Source organism: Schistocerca gregaria, chromosome X, assembly GCF_023897955.1.
Source record: "Schistocerca gregaria isolate iqSchGreg1 chromosome X, iqSchGreg1.2, whole genome shotgun sequence".
Classification (NCBI taxonomy): domain Eukaryota; kingdom Metazoa; phylum Arthropoda; class Insecta; order Orthoptera; family Acrididae; genus Schistocerca; species Schistocerca gregaria.
Window position 1 is genome coordinate 256834551 of NC_064931.1, and position 16647 is coordinate 256851197.

At 37.8% G+C, this 16647-nt stretch overlaps 1 protein-coding gene across 4 annotated transcripts in view; it reads left to right on the forward strand.

Moving 5' to 3' along the window:
- Positions 1-16292, forward strand: part of LOC126297610 (uncharacterized) — a 261978-nt gene extending 245686 nt beyond the window's left edge. For all 4 annotated transcript variants that reach the window (XM_049988614.1, XM_049988615.1, XM_049988616.1 and 1 more), the window contains exons 21-23: positions 12362-13978; positions 15720-15872; positions 15977-16292. In XM_049988614.1, the coding sequence (XP_049844571.1) occupies positions 12362-13978; positions 15720-15872; positions 15977-16131 (1925 nt within the window). In that variant the 3' untranslated portion in view covers positions 16132-16292. The remainder of the gene's footprint in view (positions 1-12361; positions 13979-15719; positions 15873-15976) is intronic.
- The last annotated feature ends 355 nt before the right edge of the window (positions 16293-16647 follow it).

The following is a 16647-nucleotide window of genomic DNA, read 5'->3' on the forward strand; positions in this document are numbered from 1 at the left end:
TATGCAAGTGAGGTAAGAGTGAGTGAGTGAGTGAGTAAATGTAAGAGTGAGTGATTGTGCCCACCTTTTTAACTCTTTTCCCTTTCTTTGTTTCCTTTCATACTTGTAAAGGTGCTGATAACCTCACCACTGAGCACCTGTATGCCGCCGCCACCACCACCACAAAAACTACTACTACTACTGTCTAATGGTGTAATCAAGAAGAAATGAGATTCAATACTTAGTTCATGGGATATTGTGCATCAGAGTCAAAGTGTAACAATGTTTTGGAAGACTATTGAGCAAATAAGGCAGAAGGCATTGACAACATTCTTTTGGAATTTCTAAAGTCATTGGGGGAAGTGACAACTATTTAAGTTAGTTTGCAGAATCAATGAGACAGGGCACAGATCATTGGATTTTTGGAAAAATATCAAAAACAAGAATAATATTGAGGAAAAGGAAAAGCAAATTAAGAATCTGTTCAGTACGTCAGTTCAGCATTAGGAAAGGTGTAGACACCAGAGAGGCAGTTGTGACATTGCACTTGATAATGGAAGCAAAATTTAAAAAAATCAACTTGTTCATAGGATTTATCGACCTAGTTAAAGCTGTTGTCGACAGTGTAAAGTGGTGAAAGATGTTTGAAATTCTCAGGAAAATATGTGTAAGGTCAAGCGAAAGAAAGGTAATATACAACATGCGCAGCAAGCAAGAGAGAAAAATAAGAAAGAAAGACCAGAAATGAATTGCTTGGATTAGAGAGCGTGTGAGACAAGGATTTAACCATTCGCCCCAACTGTTCAATCTGTACATCAAAGAAGCAATGGTGGAAATAAAAGAAATTGTGAGGAGAGGGATTAAAATTCAGGGTGAAAAGGTGTATAAGATTTGCTTATTGTTATGCTCAGTGACAATAAAGATGATTTGCAGGACTTCCTGAATGGAATGAACAGTCTATTGATTTCTCACTGTGGCTTGAAGGTAAATAGAAGAAGACAAGTAATGAGGAGTAGTAGAAATGAGGTTAGCAATAAACTCAACATCAAAATGGGGGGCTACAAAGCAGATGAAGTGAAGGAATTCTGGTACCTAGAAAATAAAATAATGCAGATATGTGGTGGAGGGCATAAGAAAACAGACCAGCACAGGCAAAGAGGGCATTCCTGGACAAAAAAAAGGGTACTTGTATCAAACATTGGCCTTCATTTGAGAAAGAAATTTCTGAGAATGTACTTTTGGAGTGTAGTGTCGTGTGGAAGTGAATAATGGACTGTGGGAAAACAAGAAGAGAGAATTGAAACATTTGAGGTGTGGTGCTCTAGAAGGATGTTGAAAATTAAGTGGACTGATGAGAAATGAGGTTCTCTGCAGAATCAGTGAGGAGAGAAACATGGGGAAAATATTGACAAGGGGAAGGAACAAGATGATGGGACATGTGTAAGATATCAGAGAATAGCATAAAACAATAGGGAAAGACAGAGGTTGAAATATATGCAACAAACAATTGAGGAAGTTTGCAAGTGCTACTGTGAGGTGAAGTGGTTGGCACAGGAGTGGAATTTGTGATAGGCCACAGCAAAATCAGGCAGAAGACTGATGAGCCATAAAGAAAAAGAAAGTGTCGCCTTCTAAAAGTACACTTTCTCCACTCATGTAGTGAAATTTCAAAGAATGAAGGAGAAAATTGAGGCATAGCTTGTGATGAGTACAAATAACAGTGGCTATGGCAAGCTCGAGAATATAGCCATATTTGTACTGATATTTAAACTGCTGGCTTTGCTCAAACACTTAACTGCACATTTCATTAACTTCAGGATGTCTACTGACATTAATAGTGTGTGATGTTTCAAGTGTGAGCACTATGGACACAAAAACATTACGTGTAAGGGACAGGCTACTTGTGCAAAGTGCAATCAGTTAGTAATTTGCATGTTCATTGGATCATAATTGCAGTGTCTCCCTATGATGTTGAAAAAGTCTGTTAGTTTACATTTATGATGCCTTTCTCAGTGAAAAATATGGCTACATACTAACCATTTACATGAATCTAAAGCAACTCTTGACTTTTTTTTTTTCACAAATAGTGATACATTCTTAACTCTCTCACTCTCACCCTCCCCCTCCCCCTCCTTGCCGCCCCCCCCCCCCACACACACATATATACATACACAAAATAGCATTACAGATTAGATTAGATTCTGTTTTCATTCCTAGACCCAAAAAATGAGGTGATTCTCGTGTGTGTAGAAGATGACAGAAAGTGTAACATAAAACATTTGAATATAATACTTACTACCCTGGTCACTTGTCAGGAAATTGTTGAACTAGGTGAATACAATGCAGTAAACTGGAACAGCTAATATTTACAGAATTAACAAGCTGTCAGAATGAACCATTGTTAAGCACTATTAATATATTTGTCGTAGACAAAATAGCTAATCTTGACTGTTGTGACCAAGTGCTGTAAAAACAGAAATCTAACAGATATTTTTATTTAAGCTGGATTCACAGTCTCTGTTATGATATTCATCTATAGAGTAAAAGTAGTTGGCTCTCAAAAAGTCTTTCAAACTCTGTTTAAACTATGCTTTAACTGAAACCAGGGTTTTAATGGTTGCTGGCAATTTATTGAAAATGTGCGTTCCTGAATATTGGACCCCTTTTTGGACCAAGGTCAGTGATTTTAGGTCTTTATGTAGATTGTTCTTATTTTTAGTACTGATACTACGTATTGAGCTATTGGTTGGAAATAGAGATATATTATGTGCAACAAATTTCATTAAGGAATACATATACTGAGAAGCAGTGGTTAGAATACAAAGTTCCTTGAACAGGTTCTGCATGATATTCTTGAACTTACACCACAAATGATTCTTGTCACTTGATTTTGCTCCCTGAAAGGCGTAGATGCCTCCGAGTGATTGGTGGGTCACATTGTCCATAAACAGCCCTTTTCAATCTATCCCAGACATGTTCAGTAAGGTTCACGTCTGGAGAACATGCTGGCCACTCTAATTGAGTGATGTCGTTATCCTGAAGGAAGTCATTCACAAGATGTGCATGATGGTTGCACGAATTGTTGTCTATTAAGACAAATGCCTCGCCAATATGCTGCCGATATGGTTGCACTCGGTGGAGAGAACGTGATGCCAATCCTGAGTGGTCCATTTGGCATGTTGTTGGGCGCATCTGCACTGCGCTGCATGTTGTCGTGGTTGCAAAGATGGACCTCGCCGTGGGTGTCGGGACTGAAGTTGCACATCATGCAGCCTATTGGGCACAGTTTGCTGTGACACAATGTCCTGTAGCTGCACAAAAAGCATTATTCAAGAAGGTGGCATTGCTGTCACCGCCCCACCCCTCCATCTAATAGGCATTGCTCACGCATGGTTGTTTACATCTGTGGGTGGGTTTAGTGACATCTCAGAACAGTCAAAGAGTTTGTATCTGTGATAGAGTATCCACAGTCAATGTCTATCTTCTGGAGTTCTGGGAAATCGGGTGATGCAAAACATTTTTTTTTATGTGTGTATTTATATCTCCTACTTCTGACATCATTCTCACTATGTTTGTATCATCTGCAAACAGAACAGACTTAGTATCTAGCAATGTAACAGGAGAGAGGTCATTAATGTAAAAAAAAAAATAAAATAAAATTGTTTTGAACGTGAGCACATTAAGAAATTATTCTACAGAGTAGAAGGAGTTCCCAGATTTCAGTTTGTGTTTGGAATCAACTTTTTTTATCTATTAAATTATTCAAATCTCTGGGTAAGTGATCAATAATTTTTATGACTGGATACCTCTCATTTTTGTGCCACAGTAAGGATAAATGATCAATAGTGTAAGTCATTCTTCTGTTTAGTACGATATTTGTGAATGTTACTGTTGTTTCGAACAACAATTGATTGTAGATCACAAACTTCATGTAGTAGTAAAGCTGCTGTGAGACTTGTGAAACTGCTAATGGTGCAAAAAATTTATTTACAGCACCAAGTAAGTGCAGGTACTGTTAGTGATCATAAAATTTTGACTCAAGAATGTAAGTCAGTCATTGAAATAATGAAAATACAGAAGATAAATTCTGTTTCTTGACACCAACAAAGTTCATATTCAAAAACAATATGTGTTTCCTACATCTTTTAGCTATTTAGCAAAACAAGTATGTGAGAAGAAAGTTTCTATGATGCAACAACTATCAACAAATACTGTCATGAAGTGTCCAACCACCACTTGCTCCAGGGTCAGGTTTCTGAGGGCGACTTATCATCACCACATTCATGTATGCTGCACACAGGCAGAGCACAAACTTCACTAATGCAACAGGATTGTTCTCTGCTATTGATTTGTTGCTGTGCTCACTTGTCCTTGCTCACACTGCCCACTGTGAAGCTGACATTGTCCTTCATCCCAGAGACCATTTCCCATTCTGAAGAAGCTTATCAGACAGAGCGTGCTTTTAAGAAACTTGCCCACATAGTTACTCATCAAGGCAAACTGGTCACTGTACTCCTCACATATAGTGTTTGAACGTAGAAATACACAATCGACTGTCGTGCTGATGCATTCATACTCTAATATTCAGGACAGCTTAGATGGCAGCCTGTCCCTTGGAGAAGGTGAAAAGTGCTGCACCGCTACAGGGTCAGTCATGTGGCACTGTGAAGAATCAAAAGCAGACCACTTGCAGATAATGTCATATTTTTCACATAGTGAGGGCAAAAAGCCTTTTTGTTAAGGCTAGCAAGAAGAGAGGGTGGCAAGAATTCCTGAACACATATCATTTCATTGCATTTTGTTGCACTGGAGACCATCAGATGAATTATGCCAAGAGTGGAAAGTGTTCTGTTAGTGATTTCATCAGATGGCTATTCGTAGCCAAAATATAGATTTACATGAATAATAAAAACTAATGGGATTGAAACTGACTGCTATGTGCCTTTCCTTCCTTATAGTCTACAATCACTGTGCACAATGGTTCCTGATTGAATCATAGTTGGATAAGTAATTGTGTTTGTCAAGTAAAGGAGACATTGTCTTGGCTGGTGAAACATTTCAGTTAAGTTACTATCAAAATTTGGCACGGACTTTGTAATCATCAGCCCTTGCGCCAATGTCCTGTATTAATTTCCATACCTCACTGTAATGTGTCGTGAACCAAGGGTCTGTGACACTGTCAATGGTGATCTGTCCATCAGATGGGGTCATTGAGCTCAGTGTGGTCACCTTGGTGCTATTCGCAAGGAGTAGGCTATTTGCGAGCACAGGGTTTTATCCTCTCCCTTCCTTCATCCATAACAACACAAACCCATCACTACACTGTACAAAGACTCATCACAGTCATACACACAACACAGATACACACATAACACATCATAATAGATCGGAGGAAGGCAACGGCAAACCATTTCCACTAGGACCTTGCCGTGAATGGTGGTGCAGGATTCGTGCACCTGCTCCCCTGTGTTCATATCCTGAGTGTGAAACTATTTATTATTCTACCACCACCACAAGCTATGATCCAGCTTACCATCAGGTGTTTGCTGAGGAGAGGCGTTAGAACTTAAGTTCTACCAGTTATGAAGTTTACTGCCACCCTTTCTATATCTGACAGCAAGATTCACCATTGTTTATGGCTCATAGGTTACAACCAAGTCCATTAAATCATGTCATGACAGTTCATCAGAAATAGTCTATTAGTCCTGTCATTGCTTTTATCTTTATATGTGAAGCAGGACAGTTTCGTGTCTTGTGAAAAGAAGCCATTTTAACTGCCCTCCTTAAACTTGGAAATGACATTCATGTCAAAGCAGGCATTACAGTATCATGTGGGAGGAAACAGGAGCTGTATCAGAATATGAAATACAGACAGAGCTGAGTAATAGAATTTTGCAACTGATAATACTTCAAAATGCTGAGGAATGTCATCAAACAGGTTGAAACAACACATTACTTCAAGAGAATAGGAAACTCACAGAATAAAATTAAAACTATATGGTCAGTTGTGAAAGAGGTATCAAGGCAGAATATGGATGCTAAATATATTACACTTCTCTTACTTGAGAATGAAATTGTTCGTGATCCACCAGCATTGAGCAAAATATTTAATAATCACTTCTTAGCTGCGAGAAACAAGCAAAGATGGAGTTAAATAAATTATTGGACCATTAAAGGGTAATAATTCCCATGAGTATAATGAAATTTCAAGTAGGATAAAGAATACCAAAGCACCATACCTTAGCTCGGTACTGATTGGACAATGTATGTTTCAGGTGTTGTCTGTTTCCTGACAGACTGGAATAGTCATTAGTGAAACCATGTTATGAACAGGACAAAAGTAATATTTTAGACCATTATTGGCCAATTTCTTTGCTACCAGAGTTTTTGAGAAACCAATGTATAGGAGAGTAGTGGCACATCTTGGTATACATAATTTTCTGTAAGACTCCCAGTTTGGCTTCAGGAAAGGAGTATCCATAGAAAATCCCGTTTATTCTTTTGTGCATGAAGCACAAGGAGGGCTAAGTGATAGGTTGAGGGCAGTAGCTGTTTTCATTGATTTGACATAAAAAAATTGTGGTGATCATACAATACTTTTGCAGAAGTTGAAACATTATGGAATTAAGGGGAAAAGGTTTGCAATTGTTCACTTCATATGTGGAACGGAGAAAGCAGAAGGTTTCCCTCTAGTGTCAACACAAGGGGAGTGCTACAGGCTCTGTTCTCAATCTGTTACTTTTATAAATTAATGATCTGCTACTACTTGTTCTTTTTGCAGATGACAGAAATATTATTGTGAAAGATGTGTAATGTAATACAAGTGATGTAGTTAATAGAATAGCCAGTAAAACTAGCACATGGCTTTCAGAGAACAGATAAATGTCTAACTGTACAAAATGCAATGCATATAATGTTTGACATGGAGCTCTTGTACAAGCGAAATTTTGCTGTCTGAAGGTGGCCAGTCAGTGAAGTCAACTGTTACAAATTCTTAAGACTAGAGTAGAGACGAAAGGCTATTTTGGGAGTATTAAGGTCTTGTGCAGAAACTGAATGTTGTTATCATCACTATAGGAATGACCTACACAGCCTCTGATACTGAAACACAAAGGCTTGTCTACTTTGCTCACATTCACTCTGTTATCTCATATGGAGTTATATTTTTGGGCAGCCGGGTTCACTCATCGAGAATATTCTAATCCAGACTGATCTACAGTGTCAGTTTATAATCTTCATGTAGGCTGTTGTTGGAGTGTTTCAGAATTCTAACTCTGTTATCCCTGTACATATATTCCATCATGAGAATTGCTGTTGCCATTATAGACTCATTCAGAAGAAATAGCAACATTTGTTCAGGGAACATGCCACAAAAATGATATTCACTTGGATAACACTTCCTTAAACATTTAACATAAAGGTGTGCACTATTCTACAGGTCTTATTTCCGGAAGTAAAAACAAGTGACAAACACCAAGTATTCAAGTCCAAGTTGAAAGGTTTCCTTTGTACAGATTATTTCTATTCCGTACAGGGGTTCCTCACAGTAGATGATAACTTTTCTGTGTTAATGTTTTATTTATTTGTGTACTCTGTTTTTCGTGTTTTATTAATTCTTTAATTAATTGCTCATAAATTTTCTAGTCAGCTTTCTATTAACTACGTACTGATTCATTTCATGACCAAATAGTTTTTGCTTGCACGGACCCTGGTAAATAACTAAAATAAAATAGGTATCGAATTGTGGTCCTCACAAGGTGCAGGAAAGGCATTGGATCAGGTGTTCAGCAACTGTCCTGTCTGTATCTTAGAATCCAGGGTTCTTCCTGATTGTTTTCATTGTGAGTTTGTGAGATATCATTAGACTCTTAATAACTTTAGTGTGCTAGAAGGAGCTATACAACAAGCTTTCTTACACAGGAGTCAGCTAATATAGATTTTCTTTTGTCCATTTTCCAGTATCCACAGGTCAGTTGAACCAACAACTAATCGGCTGGAAAAATGGGGAAGAAGTAATAGTTTGAAATTTTATTCTTAAGTGTCTGTGTCATTTTTAACCATTCATGTAATGTTTTTAGTTTGTCTTAATTGAGTGTAAGGAATATGCTTACAACAATTAAAAAGTATACATCATTCCTGGGTATAATTTTTTGTAAAAAGCTTACCTAGTTGTTAACTTAAAGGTTAAGTCCCTCAAAGCTCTTGATATTTTTAAAATTTAAAATCGTACTGCCTGACAAATAAAGTGAATCACTCATATGGGAGAGGAGGAGATGCAGTGAAACTTCATGAGTTGAGAGGGTGTTTGATGTTACTTCTGTGATCAAAAATGGAGTCAGATTTACAAAGAACTTAGCAGTACAAGCCCACTTATCAGAACGACGTTGCATCATTCTAACTTGGATACATGCACTGATTCAGTTGAGAAGTGTCATAAAGCTATTGTATCCTCTCCTGAGGCGAGCCGGCCCGCAACTGTTATAACTGGTCCTTGATATCCAGGATACTGGCACTGGTCCAACACATATTCTGTAGGGGACAGAGTAGGCGATCTTGCTGGCCACGGGTGCATCCCAACATCACACAGACAGCTCATAGAGATGGGTCATCTGTGTACGACAAGCATTGTCATTTTGAAAAATGGCACTTTGATACTATCACATGAGGACACACGATGTCATTGACATACTGTTGTGCCATTAAGTGCTCCCTGGATCACTACCAGCCATGAGATGAAGTTGTACATGATATCTCCCCACATTGTGATGCCAAGAATAGCATCACTGTGTGTATCCAAATCTTTGGAAGAAAGGGACTTCTCCCCATGTTCTTGCCATACAATTCATTGGTGAGCGGAATGTGATACCATTCATCAGCAGTCCATTCTTCTTAGTCATGACACTACTCCAAATGCAGGCGTTTTTGTTGTGATATTAATGGCATCCTACACATGGGATGGTAATTTTCTTGTCTGGCAGCTGCTAGTCTCCAACTAATGGTGCAGGATGACACAGAATGTTAATCCATTACTTGTTCCTGCATGTCAGGTGCAGATGTGAAGAAATTGTGATATGCTTGCTGCACAATATTGCAATCCTCCCTTGTGGTCATCCGGAACCTTGACAACGACTATGCGAGTATGCCTGCCCTCATGTTTCCGTGCAGTCAGACACTGCAGCACCAACACTTCCAAATGCACCGCAAATCTGGATGTTTCATGATTTTACAAACCAACCAGGGATATCCACAATGAGACCCCTTTCAAACTTAGTCAGGTGGTGATAATGCTGTCTCTCACAAGTACAAGTAATCTCCATGTCCTTCACAGTGATCACTCAACATCCGACACTGTTCTCATCTGTTATATACCGTACCGAGTTTGGTAACAATACTAGTGAATGCTGGTGGCAGTAGTACCTGTCATAGACTTATATTTCTAATCAACTACATATCCATTGCTGATGTGTATGTGTATGAACACATCTTGTCTTTTTTTGGCTTGTAGAGTTTGTTAACCACAGAGCTTGGCTAGCCAACAAAACCTCTATGATAAAGTGTGATTCACGATTTGTATAATCCTGATGTTCCCTACACCCTTCCCCTCACACAATCCATGCTACAGTGTGCTTGCATGCCTAATCATAGAGAGGGCTGTCTGATTTTTTTGGACTTACAATATTAACCAACATGACATTGTTATGTTGGTCGTGTGGTGCAGCTTAAAGCAATAGGCAGCTACAGTTGTTATATTACCAGAGGACATATAGCTCCACTGTATGAGTTATTGATGACGGCGTCCTCTTCAGTGAAATACTCCATAGATAAAATAGTCCCCCATACACATGTCTTGTAATGACAGTGTAATAATAGTGTTGAACCAAAATAATTCTATAATTGATGCTGTTTGTTGCTGTAGAATATACACTAGAAGTGTGCCTATTTACGCTCTTTGGCCACCTTCATGCTATTTGCAGGCAAATACACTTTGTTAACAGTTTTAAAATTATAACTAATTACAATTCTGTTTGGTTGTGTGTTGGTACTTACATCCATATTGCATCATGGTGCTGTTGCTGTCTAATAATTTAATTGCTGCATAAGGTACTTCAGTTGCAGCCTAATTTTATTTTTTAATCATTTAATTTAATTTTGACTTATGATTCCTGTTGTTGAGAAATGTCAGCTGAGGTCTTTTATCAATGTAAGTGAAAATTAAATGATGAACAAATAAAATCGAGCTGCAATTGAAGTTCCTTATGCAGAAATTACATTATAAGACAGCAACGGCACCATGATAACAGTATGGATGTAATTACCAACACACAATCAAACAAAATTGTTATTAGTTATAATTTTAAAACTGTTAACAAAGTGTATTTGCCTGTAGATAGCCTGAAAATGGTCATAGAGCTGAATAGGTCTATTGCTACTGTATATTCTACAGCAATCCAACGATGTCAATTAATAGCAGCAGAATTTTGGTTCAATGCTATTATTATTTTGTAGGGTGCTATCATCAGAGAAAACTAATCTGGTGTTCTATGGGTCAGAGCATGGAAAATTAGATGTCTTCAGTTGTTAAGTAGGTTAGAGAACTTGGAAAGGTGTTTCGATAGGCTGAAGTTGGGTACAGTGAGTATTAGTGAAGAAGGGTATCAGGAAGAGCAGCACAAAGCATAGTGAACACCTAGTCACAGCCAAGATAAACACAAGACTGATCACAGTACTGAAAGTATATGTATGCCTATTAACTCTGTAGGCTGTGAAATGGCTGAAAGAAAGTGTGATGTGGTGACAGAAATTATTCAGTTTGTTAACAGAGATGTTCATTTAATTGTGAGGTTTTTTTTTGGGGGGGGGGGGGGGGGGACTACAATTTAATTGTAGGAAAAGGAAAAGTTGTGGGACAACATGGACTGAGCAGAAGACATGAAAGAGGAAGCCACCTGGTAGCATTTTGCACAAAGCACAATTTAACCATTGTGGGCACTTAGTGCAAAAATCATGAAAAGAGGTTGTATGCATTGAAGGGACCTGGTGACACTATACTGTTTCAGATAGAGAGAAGTGGTATTGACAGAAAGTGCCAAATAATGAAGCAGCAGTAGCTGAAGGAGAGTGCAAAACTTTAAAAGCATGCAAGACCCTATAGAGGAGAATTAAAACCATAAGGGAAAAGAAAAGTGGCTGTATTAGTATCAAGAGCATTCCTAAGCAAAGAAGGGAAAGTCGAAAGGTGGAAGGGATTATACAATGGGAAGAAAATTGAAGTGAGTATTATGGAAAGGGAAGAGGAAGTAGATAAATATTCCCAGCCACATCAACACTTGGCACCAGCATCTGTGATCTGAAGCATGGATGGAATGTGACAACTCCATTCCCAATAGGGAGCTCTAGACACACTTCCAGCATCCATCTAGAAATACCATGGTCACACGTATGGCTTTTTGGATCAGGCCTCCATAAGAAGATGCCGTGTGTACATTGGCAGTTGTTACTTCCCAGCAGTAACTAGTAATCACTGCCTGATGTTGATTTCATGTGAATCAGCGGCAGACCTGAGAGCAATATATTGATGATGGTTGCTCTCTTCCTGAATCCATACCAACTGAAAATATATCAGTTTCCTCATCCATCAATGCATCACTCCTCCAGTACTCATTTTAATGTGATCTGCTGCTATTTTTTAGTCTGCTGTGTCACATAAGCAAAAGCATCAGTTGCTATCTTCAGCTCTGACAGCTAACTGCTTGACATATTGTGACTACAGAGCTTTTTACATACCAGATATAAAACTACAATCAAAACTGCAGATTAGAGAAGTGAAATGTATCAACATACATGCCTTTGTGAAAGTATTCAGAACTGCAGTGAAAGATAGTTCCCCATCCAGCCTATTTCGAAGATTTGACTCCATGCGACCCTTCTCTGTCCTATTCTTGAAGAATGGTTTGAATGAAAAACATTTTTCTCAAACAACGAAGATATCTTTGTTCTACATATGTATTCAACAAAGTCAGAAACAAATCTGTCTTCTAAGGAATAAAAACAGCCTGACTGTTTCTGGCCCAAATTCATTAAGCTTAATGGAGATTTTGACAAGAAGTTTTTTTTAACGATGATTATTATATTTTCCATTGGCAAGACCACTGACATCTCCTCCTTTTTTTGTATAAAGACAAACCGTTGCTTTTACATGTTAAAAATATTGACAGTATTTAGATTTCTTTTTCTATGTGAAGTGTCAAGAGTTACAGAAATATGGTTCATTTATTTAAGAAGTACGCCACAAATTGTTGCAGATTCACCATTCTACAAGCAAATTTCAATTTTTCCAAATATTATATTTCTTCATGTAATAATATATCATTTCTGATTGCAGATTATGAGGTCCTCAGCCAGACAGTGCAGGACTTCTTATCTGAAGAAGAGGAGCCACTTTTGAGTGATGGCAAGAGTGAAAATGTGGGACTAAAAAGTCTGTGTGAAACATGTGGTGAAAATAAAGGTCTTTCAGAAAAAGTTAGCCATTCAGCTGAAAAATGCAATCCAGACAGGGAAGAATGTTCAGTGTCAGAAGATTTGAAACAGGTTGATAAAGCCAAAACACATGACAAAAGCTCTGCTGGTCTGATGAAAAAAACAGAAGATAAAAAACGTACTGCCATCAGTAGTCTTGATATGGGCAATAATTGCACTCTTCTAGAAACAGAGAGTAAATCTACCTGTGTTAGCAGACCGTTGACATTGGTAGAACAGAAAATGGGCACAAGTGTCCAAATAGGAGTGGATGAATGCAGTACAGCTCAGCAAGTACTGAGTAGTGAATGTGGAATGATAGTGAGAACAATAAAAACTGACCCCAAAATAACTGTACAGTTGGTAGAGAATGTACCTGGTGTTTCTATGGAAACAGAAAAAGGAAAATCTGTTGTGGTGTTGCAGGCAGGAAATGACAAACCAACATTGCAGAATAAATGGAGTGACATTGATGAGCCAGTGCAGTCAGATAGGAATGAATCCGATGCGGCTTTTCATGTGGGAAGAAGTGAGTGTGTAAAGAAGAAACATGATAGTCTTGTGCATGCAATGAAAGATATGCATGATGGGACAATGCAAGTAGTAAGTCATAAAGCTGGTGTTCAGATTCGTAAGACCCAACTTAACGTGACTGCGAAAGAAATAAAGGAGCAGGGTGTTACAAAGTCCGTACCACAGAGGAAGTTTGAAGAGAGTCAACAGACTATAAAGAATCACAATAATGGCACTACAGATACCCTTCTTAATGACAAGGCATCTTGTGAAAACACTTTGTTGAGAGAAGGTTCTCACAATATGAAAAAAAGTGCTAATACAGGTTCTGAATCACAATGTAGAGAACAGGATTCTTATACCAGTATCAATACTAACTTGTCTGGATTGAACAATGTTCAAACAGAAATGGTGAATGTAAATGCTGATGATGCAGGAAATGACTCACCAGATTCTTTTGATCGTATATTAAATGCATTAAAAACTGGATCAGAATCAGTTTCGTGCCAAGAAAATTTAAGTAGTGATCCAGATTTCGAATCAGAATTGGCCATGCTGGAAGAGACTGTTCACAGCATAGAGTCTGACAGTTGTGGTCCCTCTGGACTGGAGCTAGTGCGGAACAGTAGTAACCCTTTAGAACCTCTTCCACATCTAGCTTCTCCGAGAGGAAATAAAGTGTCTGTAAATAATTACAGTACTGTGCAATATGAAGAAGTTTTCGATAATGCTAGAGATGCAATTGTTTCAAATATTTTGAATCAGACTGGTGATCAGTGTATTAAAGAAATGAACCCAGTGAATATAAATGCAGCTCCCGTAGTCTTTGAGGATTTGGTTTTACGAGACGCAGAGCCTGTCCATGACAGAGTAAAATCGTCGGAAACTTCTGACTTGCAACTGCCAATGGATGCTGCTCAGATACTGCAGTTGGCAGATAGCATGGAAGAGAGCCTCTGCAGTTCAGGTAAGTTTTCAGAATCTTTCTGAACAGTGTTTTTTCTGTGGCTGGTTGATGTATTACTTTGCCTCGGCACAAAACACTATTTCATCTGTAGGCCATCACTTGTTGGTCTCTTTGTTAATACTGCATATCCCTCAATTTTCAGCTTCTATAGTAAGAAAGTAACTTAAAATGTTGCACTGACCAGAGAGATGTCTTCATCCTGGACAGCTAGCTGAAATGAATTTTAATTTAGCGGATGAATATTTAACTCACCAGGAGGGTGTGCACTGTTTTGAGGTTCCTCGGCGATTAAAACTGTGTGTTGAAGAGGATCTTGAACCTCAAACCTTGACTTTTTCAGACAGTGCTCTTACTGATTGAACTACCTGGCACAACTTGTGACCGGCCCTCACCCCTGCAAGATATGTGGGAGACCTTCCGTGAACTGTGGAAAATAAGAGTTGGGTACTGGCAGAATTGAAGCTTTAAGGGCAATGCACGTGTCGTGCCTGGATAGCTGTCAGTAAAAGCATTGGATGCAAAATATGAGCTTCAGAATTGAAATGCTGGTTTGGCACATGGTTTTAATCTGTTGTGAAATATCCACTGTTAATATGCTAGAAGGCAATGTTTTAAACAGTTATGAACCGGGCTGCACTCGGGCTGCCCATGTTTAGGTGTTCTGTAATTTCTCTAAATAACATAAGGTGAATGGTGCAATTCTCAAAACCTGTTGCCTGCCCCCCACCCCCACCCCCCGCCCTCCCTCCCTCGCTCCATGTTTAATCTGAGCTCATACTCAGTCTTTAATATCATAATTGCAGACTGGATGTTAAATGCTGATCCACCATCTTTTTCTCATCAGTGCATATTTTGTATTTGTTTCTCTGTACAATTTTGGTTAATTTATCATATTTGCTTTATAATAGATGCAGTAGTTCCCTATTACAAATATGTTTTACTGTAACAGACAACATCCTACTTCTTGATCAATGTAATTGAATGGTATGTAATATTGTCACAATAGGGATAGCATAACACAAAAACAAAACATCAAAAACAATTCATTAGTAAAGGAAGTGTACAATAGCTACAAAACTATACATATTAACTAAAGAGAAATATTACGTCTGGTTGTATACATTTATTTGCTTGTTAAAATTATAATTTGGAAATAGCTGACTAATGACATTTCACTTAGTAATTATTTTCATATGTAGGACACAGATTTGTAGAGATTCTACAATGTGAATGGTAGCACTTAGTCTATTAACCATATTTTGGTTACAGTTTTAACTGTAACCTACTTTCCATAGTACTTAGAATACATGTAATATAATATTCATTTTTGATACTCTTACTTGGCCAACAGATTTCAGAATCTCTTAAAAGTGGAAAAGAATAAAGTATTCTTTAAGCAAAGTGTAATACAACTGCTAAATGACAGATTCTGTACATGTGCTTCCAAGATAGTTGTGAGGGCATCCATATACATAAATTATATACATGTATCTTAATTAAATTTCGCAATTTAGGCTACATCTGCTACATACAGGGGATTATTTTTCCATGCACATCAATGAAATAAAAAAGTAAGTTTGTGAACTATATTCACTGAGTAGTGGTTTATGTAGAGCCAACATGTATTGAAGTGTTGTGACACCTGCCTCATACCCCACCCATGCATAAACCTCCTCCATTCTCACTCCCTCCTCCTCCTCCGCCTCCTCCACTGAGTATTACTACTTTTTTTCTGATGCAGATTCAGAACATCAGCACCATGTCCCAGCGACAGGACCACAACCTGAGGCACTAATTGAAACTGATGTATGTCGTAAAAATCTTGCATATCACATTGCTGAGGAGCACAAAAAACTTATGCAAGTGCTTGATGCTGCTGAAGAGCAAGTGAAAGGTGACTAGAAGATTAATATTACTTGATGTCATGAAATTGAAAGACATATTTTATAATTTAACATAATACATTGTTTGAAATAATTTTTTTTTCTTTTTTTTCAGACCTAGAATCTAAATGTATGGATGAAAGTGAGAAGATGAAACCTTCAGATATTCAACGGCGTATGAAGAAAATTATAAAAATACTTAATCTTGTTAATGGTCTGACGAAACAAGACAGTGTGCAGTCAACAAAAGACATCTCAGACTCTAAATAACATTTTATTTTAAATAACATTCTTGAGTTAGGAATGATTATTCATATGCTCAGGGACCTGCAGAACACATTTCATAATTCTGCATTATTGTACATTCTGTAATTTCGTATCATACTATAGGATATTCATTTTTGTAAATACATTAAACTTACCTTTATTTATTTTGTTATATTTTAATTTCATTTGTGAATTAATATATATTATTGTTTTTCCTCTGTAGAAGATTAGATTTCCAAAGAGTTGGGAGAAAATACTTTAATGAAGAATGATACCAAATTTGTGTTACTTATACTTTCAGTGCAATGACTACAGTGTTATTTTGGTAGACAATGAGTGTTCTAAGTGTAAAAGTAAATCTGTATTTTCAGCTGAAACCATTAAACCTTGACTGAAATGTGAGAAGTTATATTAATATCATGAATCATGAAAGTAACATGAAATACGTGATTTGCTGAGAGAGAGAGAGGGGGGGGGGGGGGAGGGGGGGGGTGGTCTTTGATCTTGCTGAGATTCCAA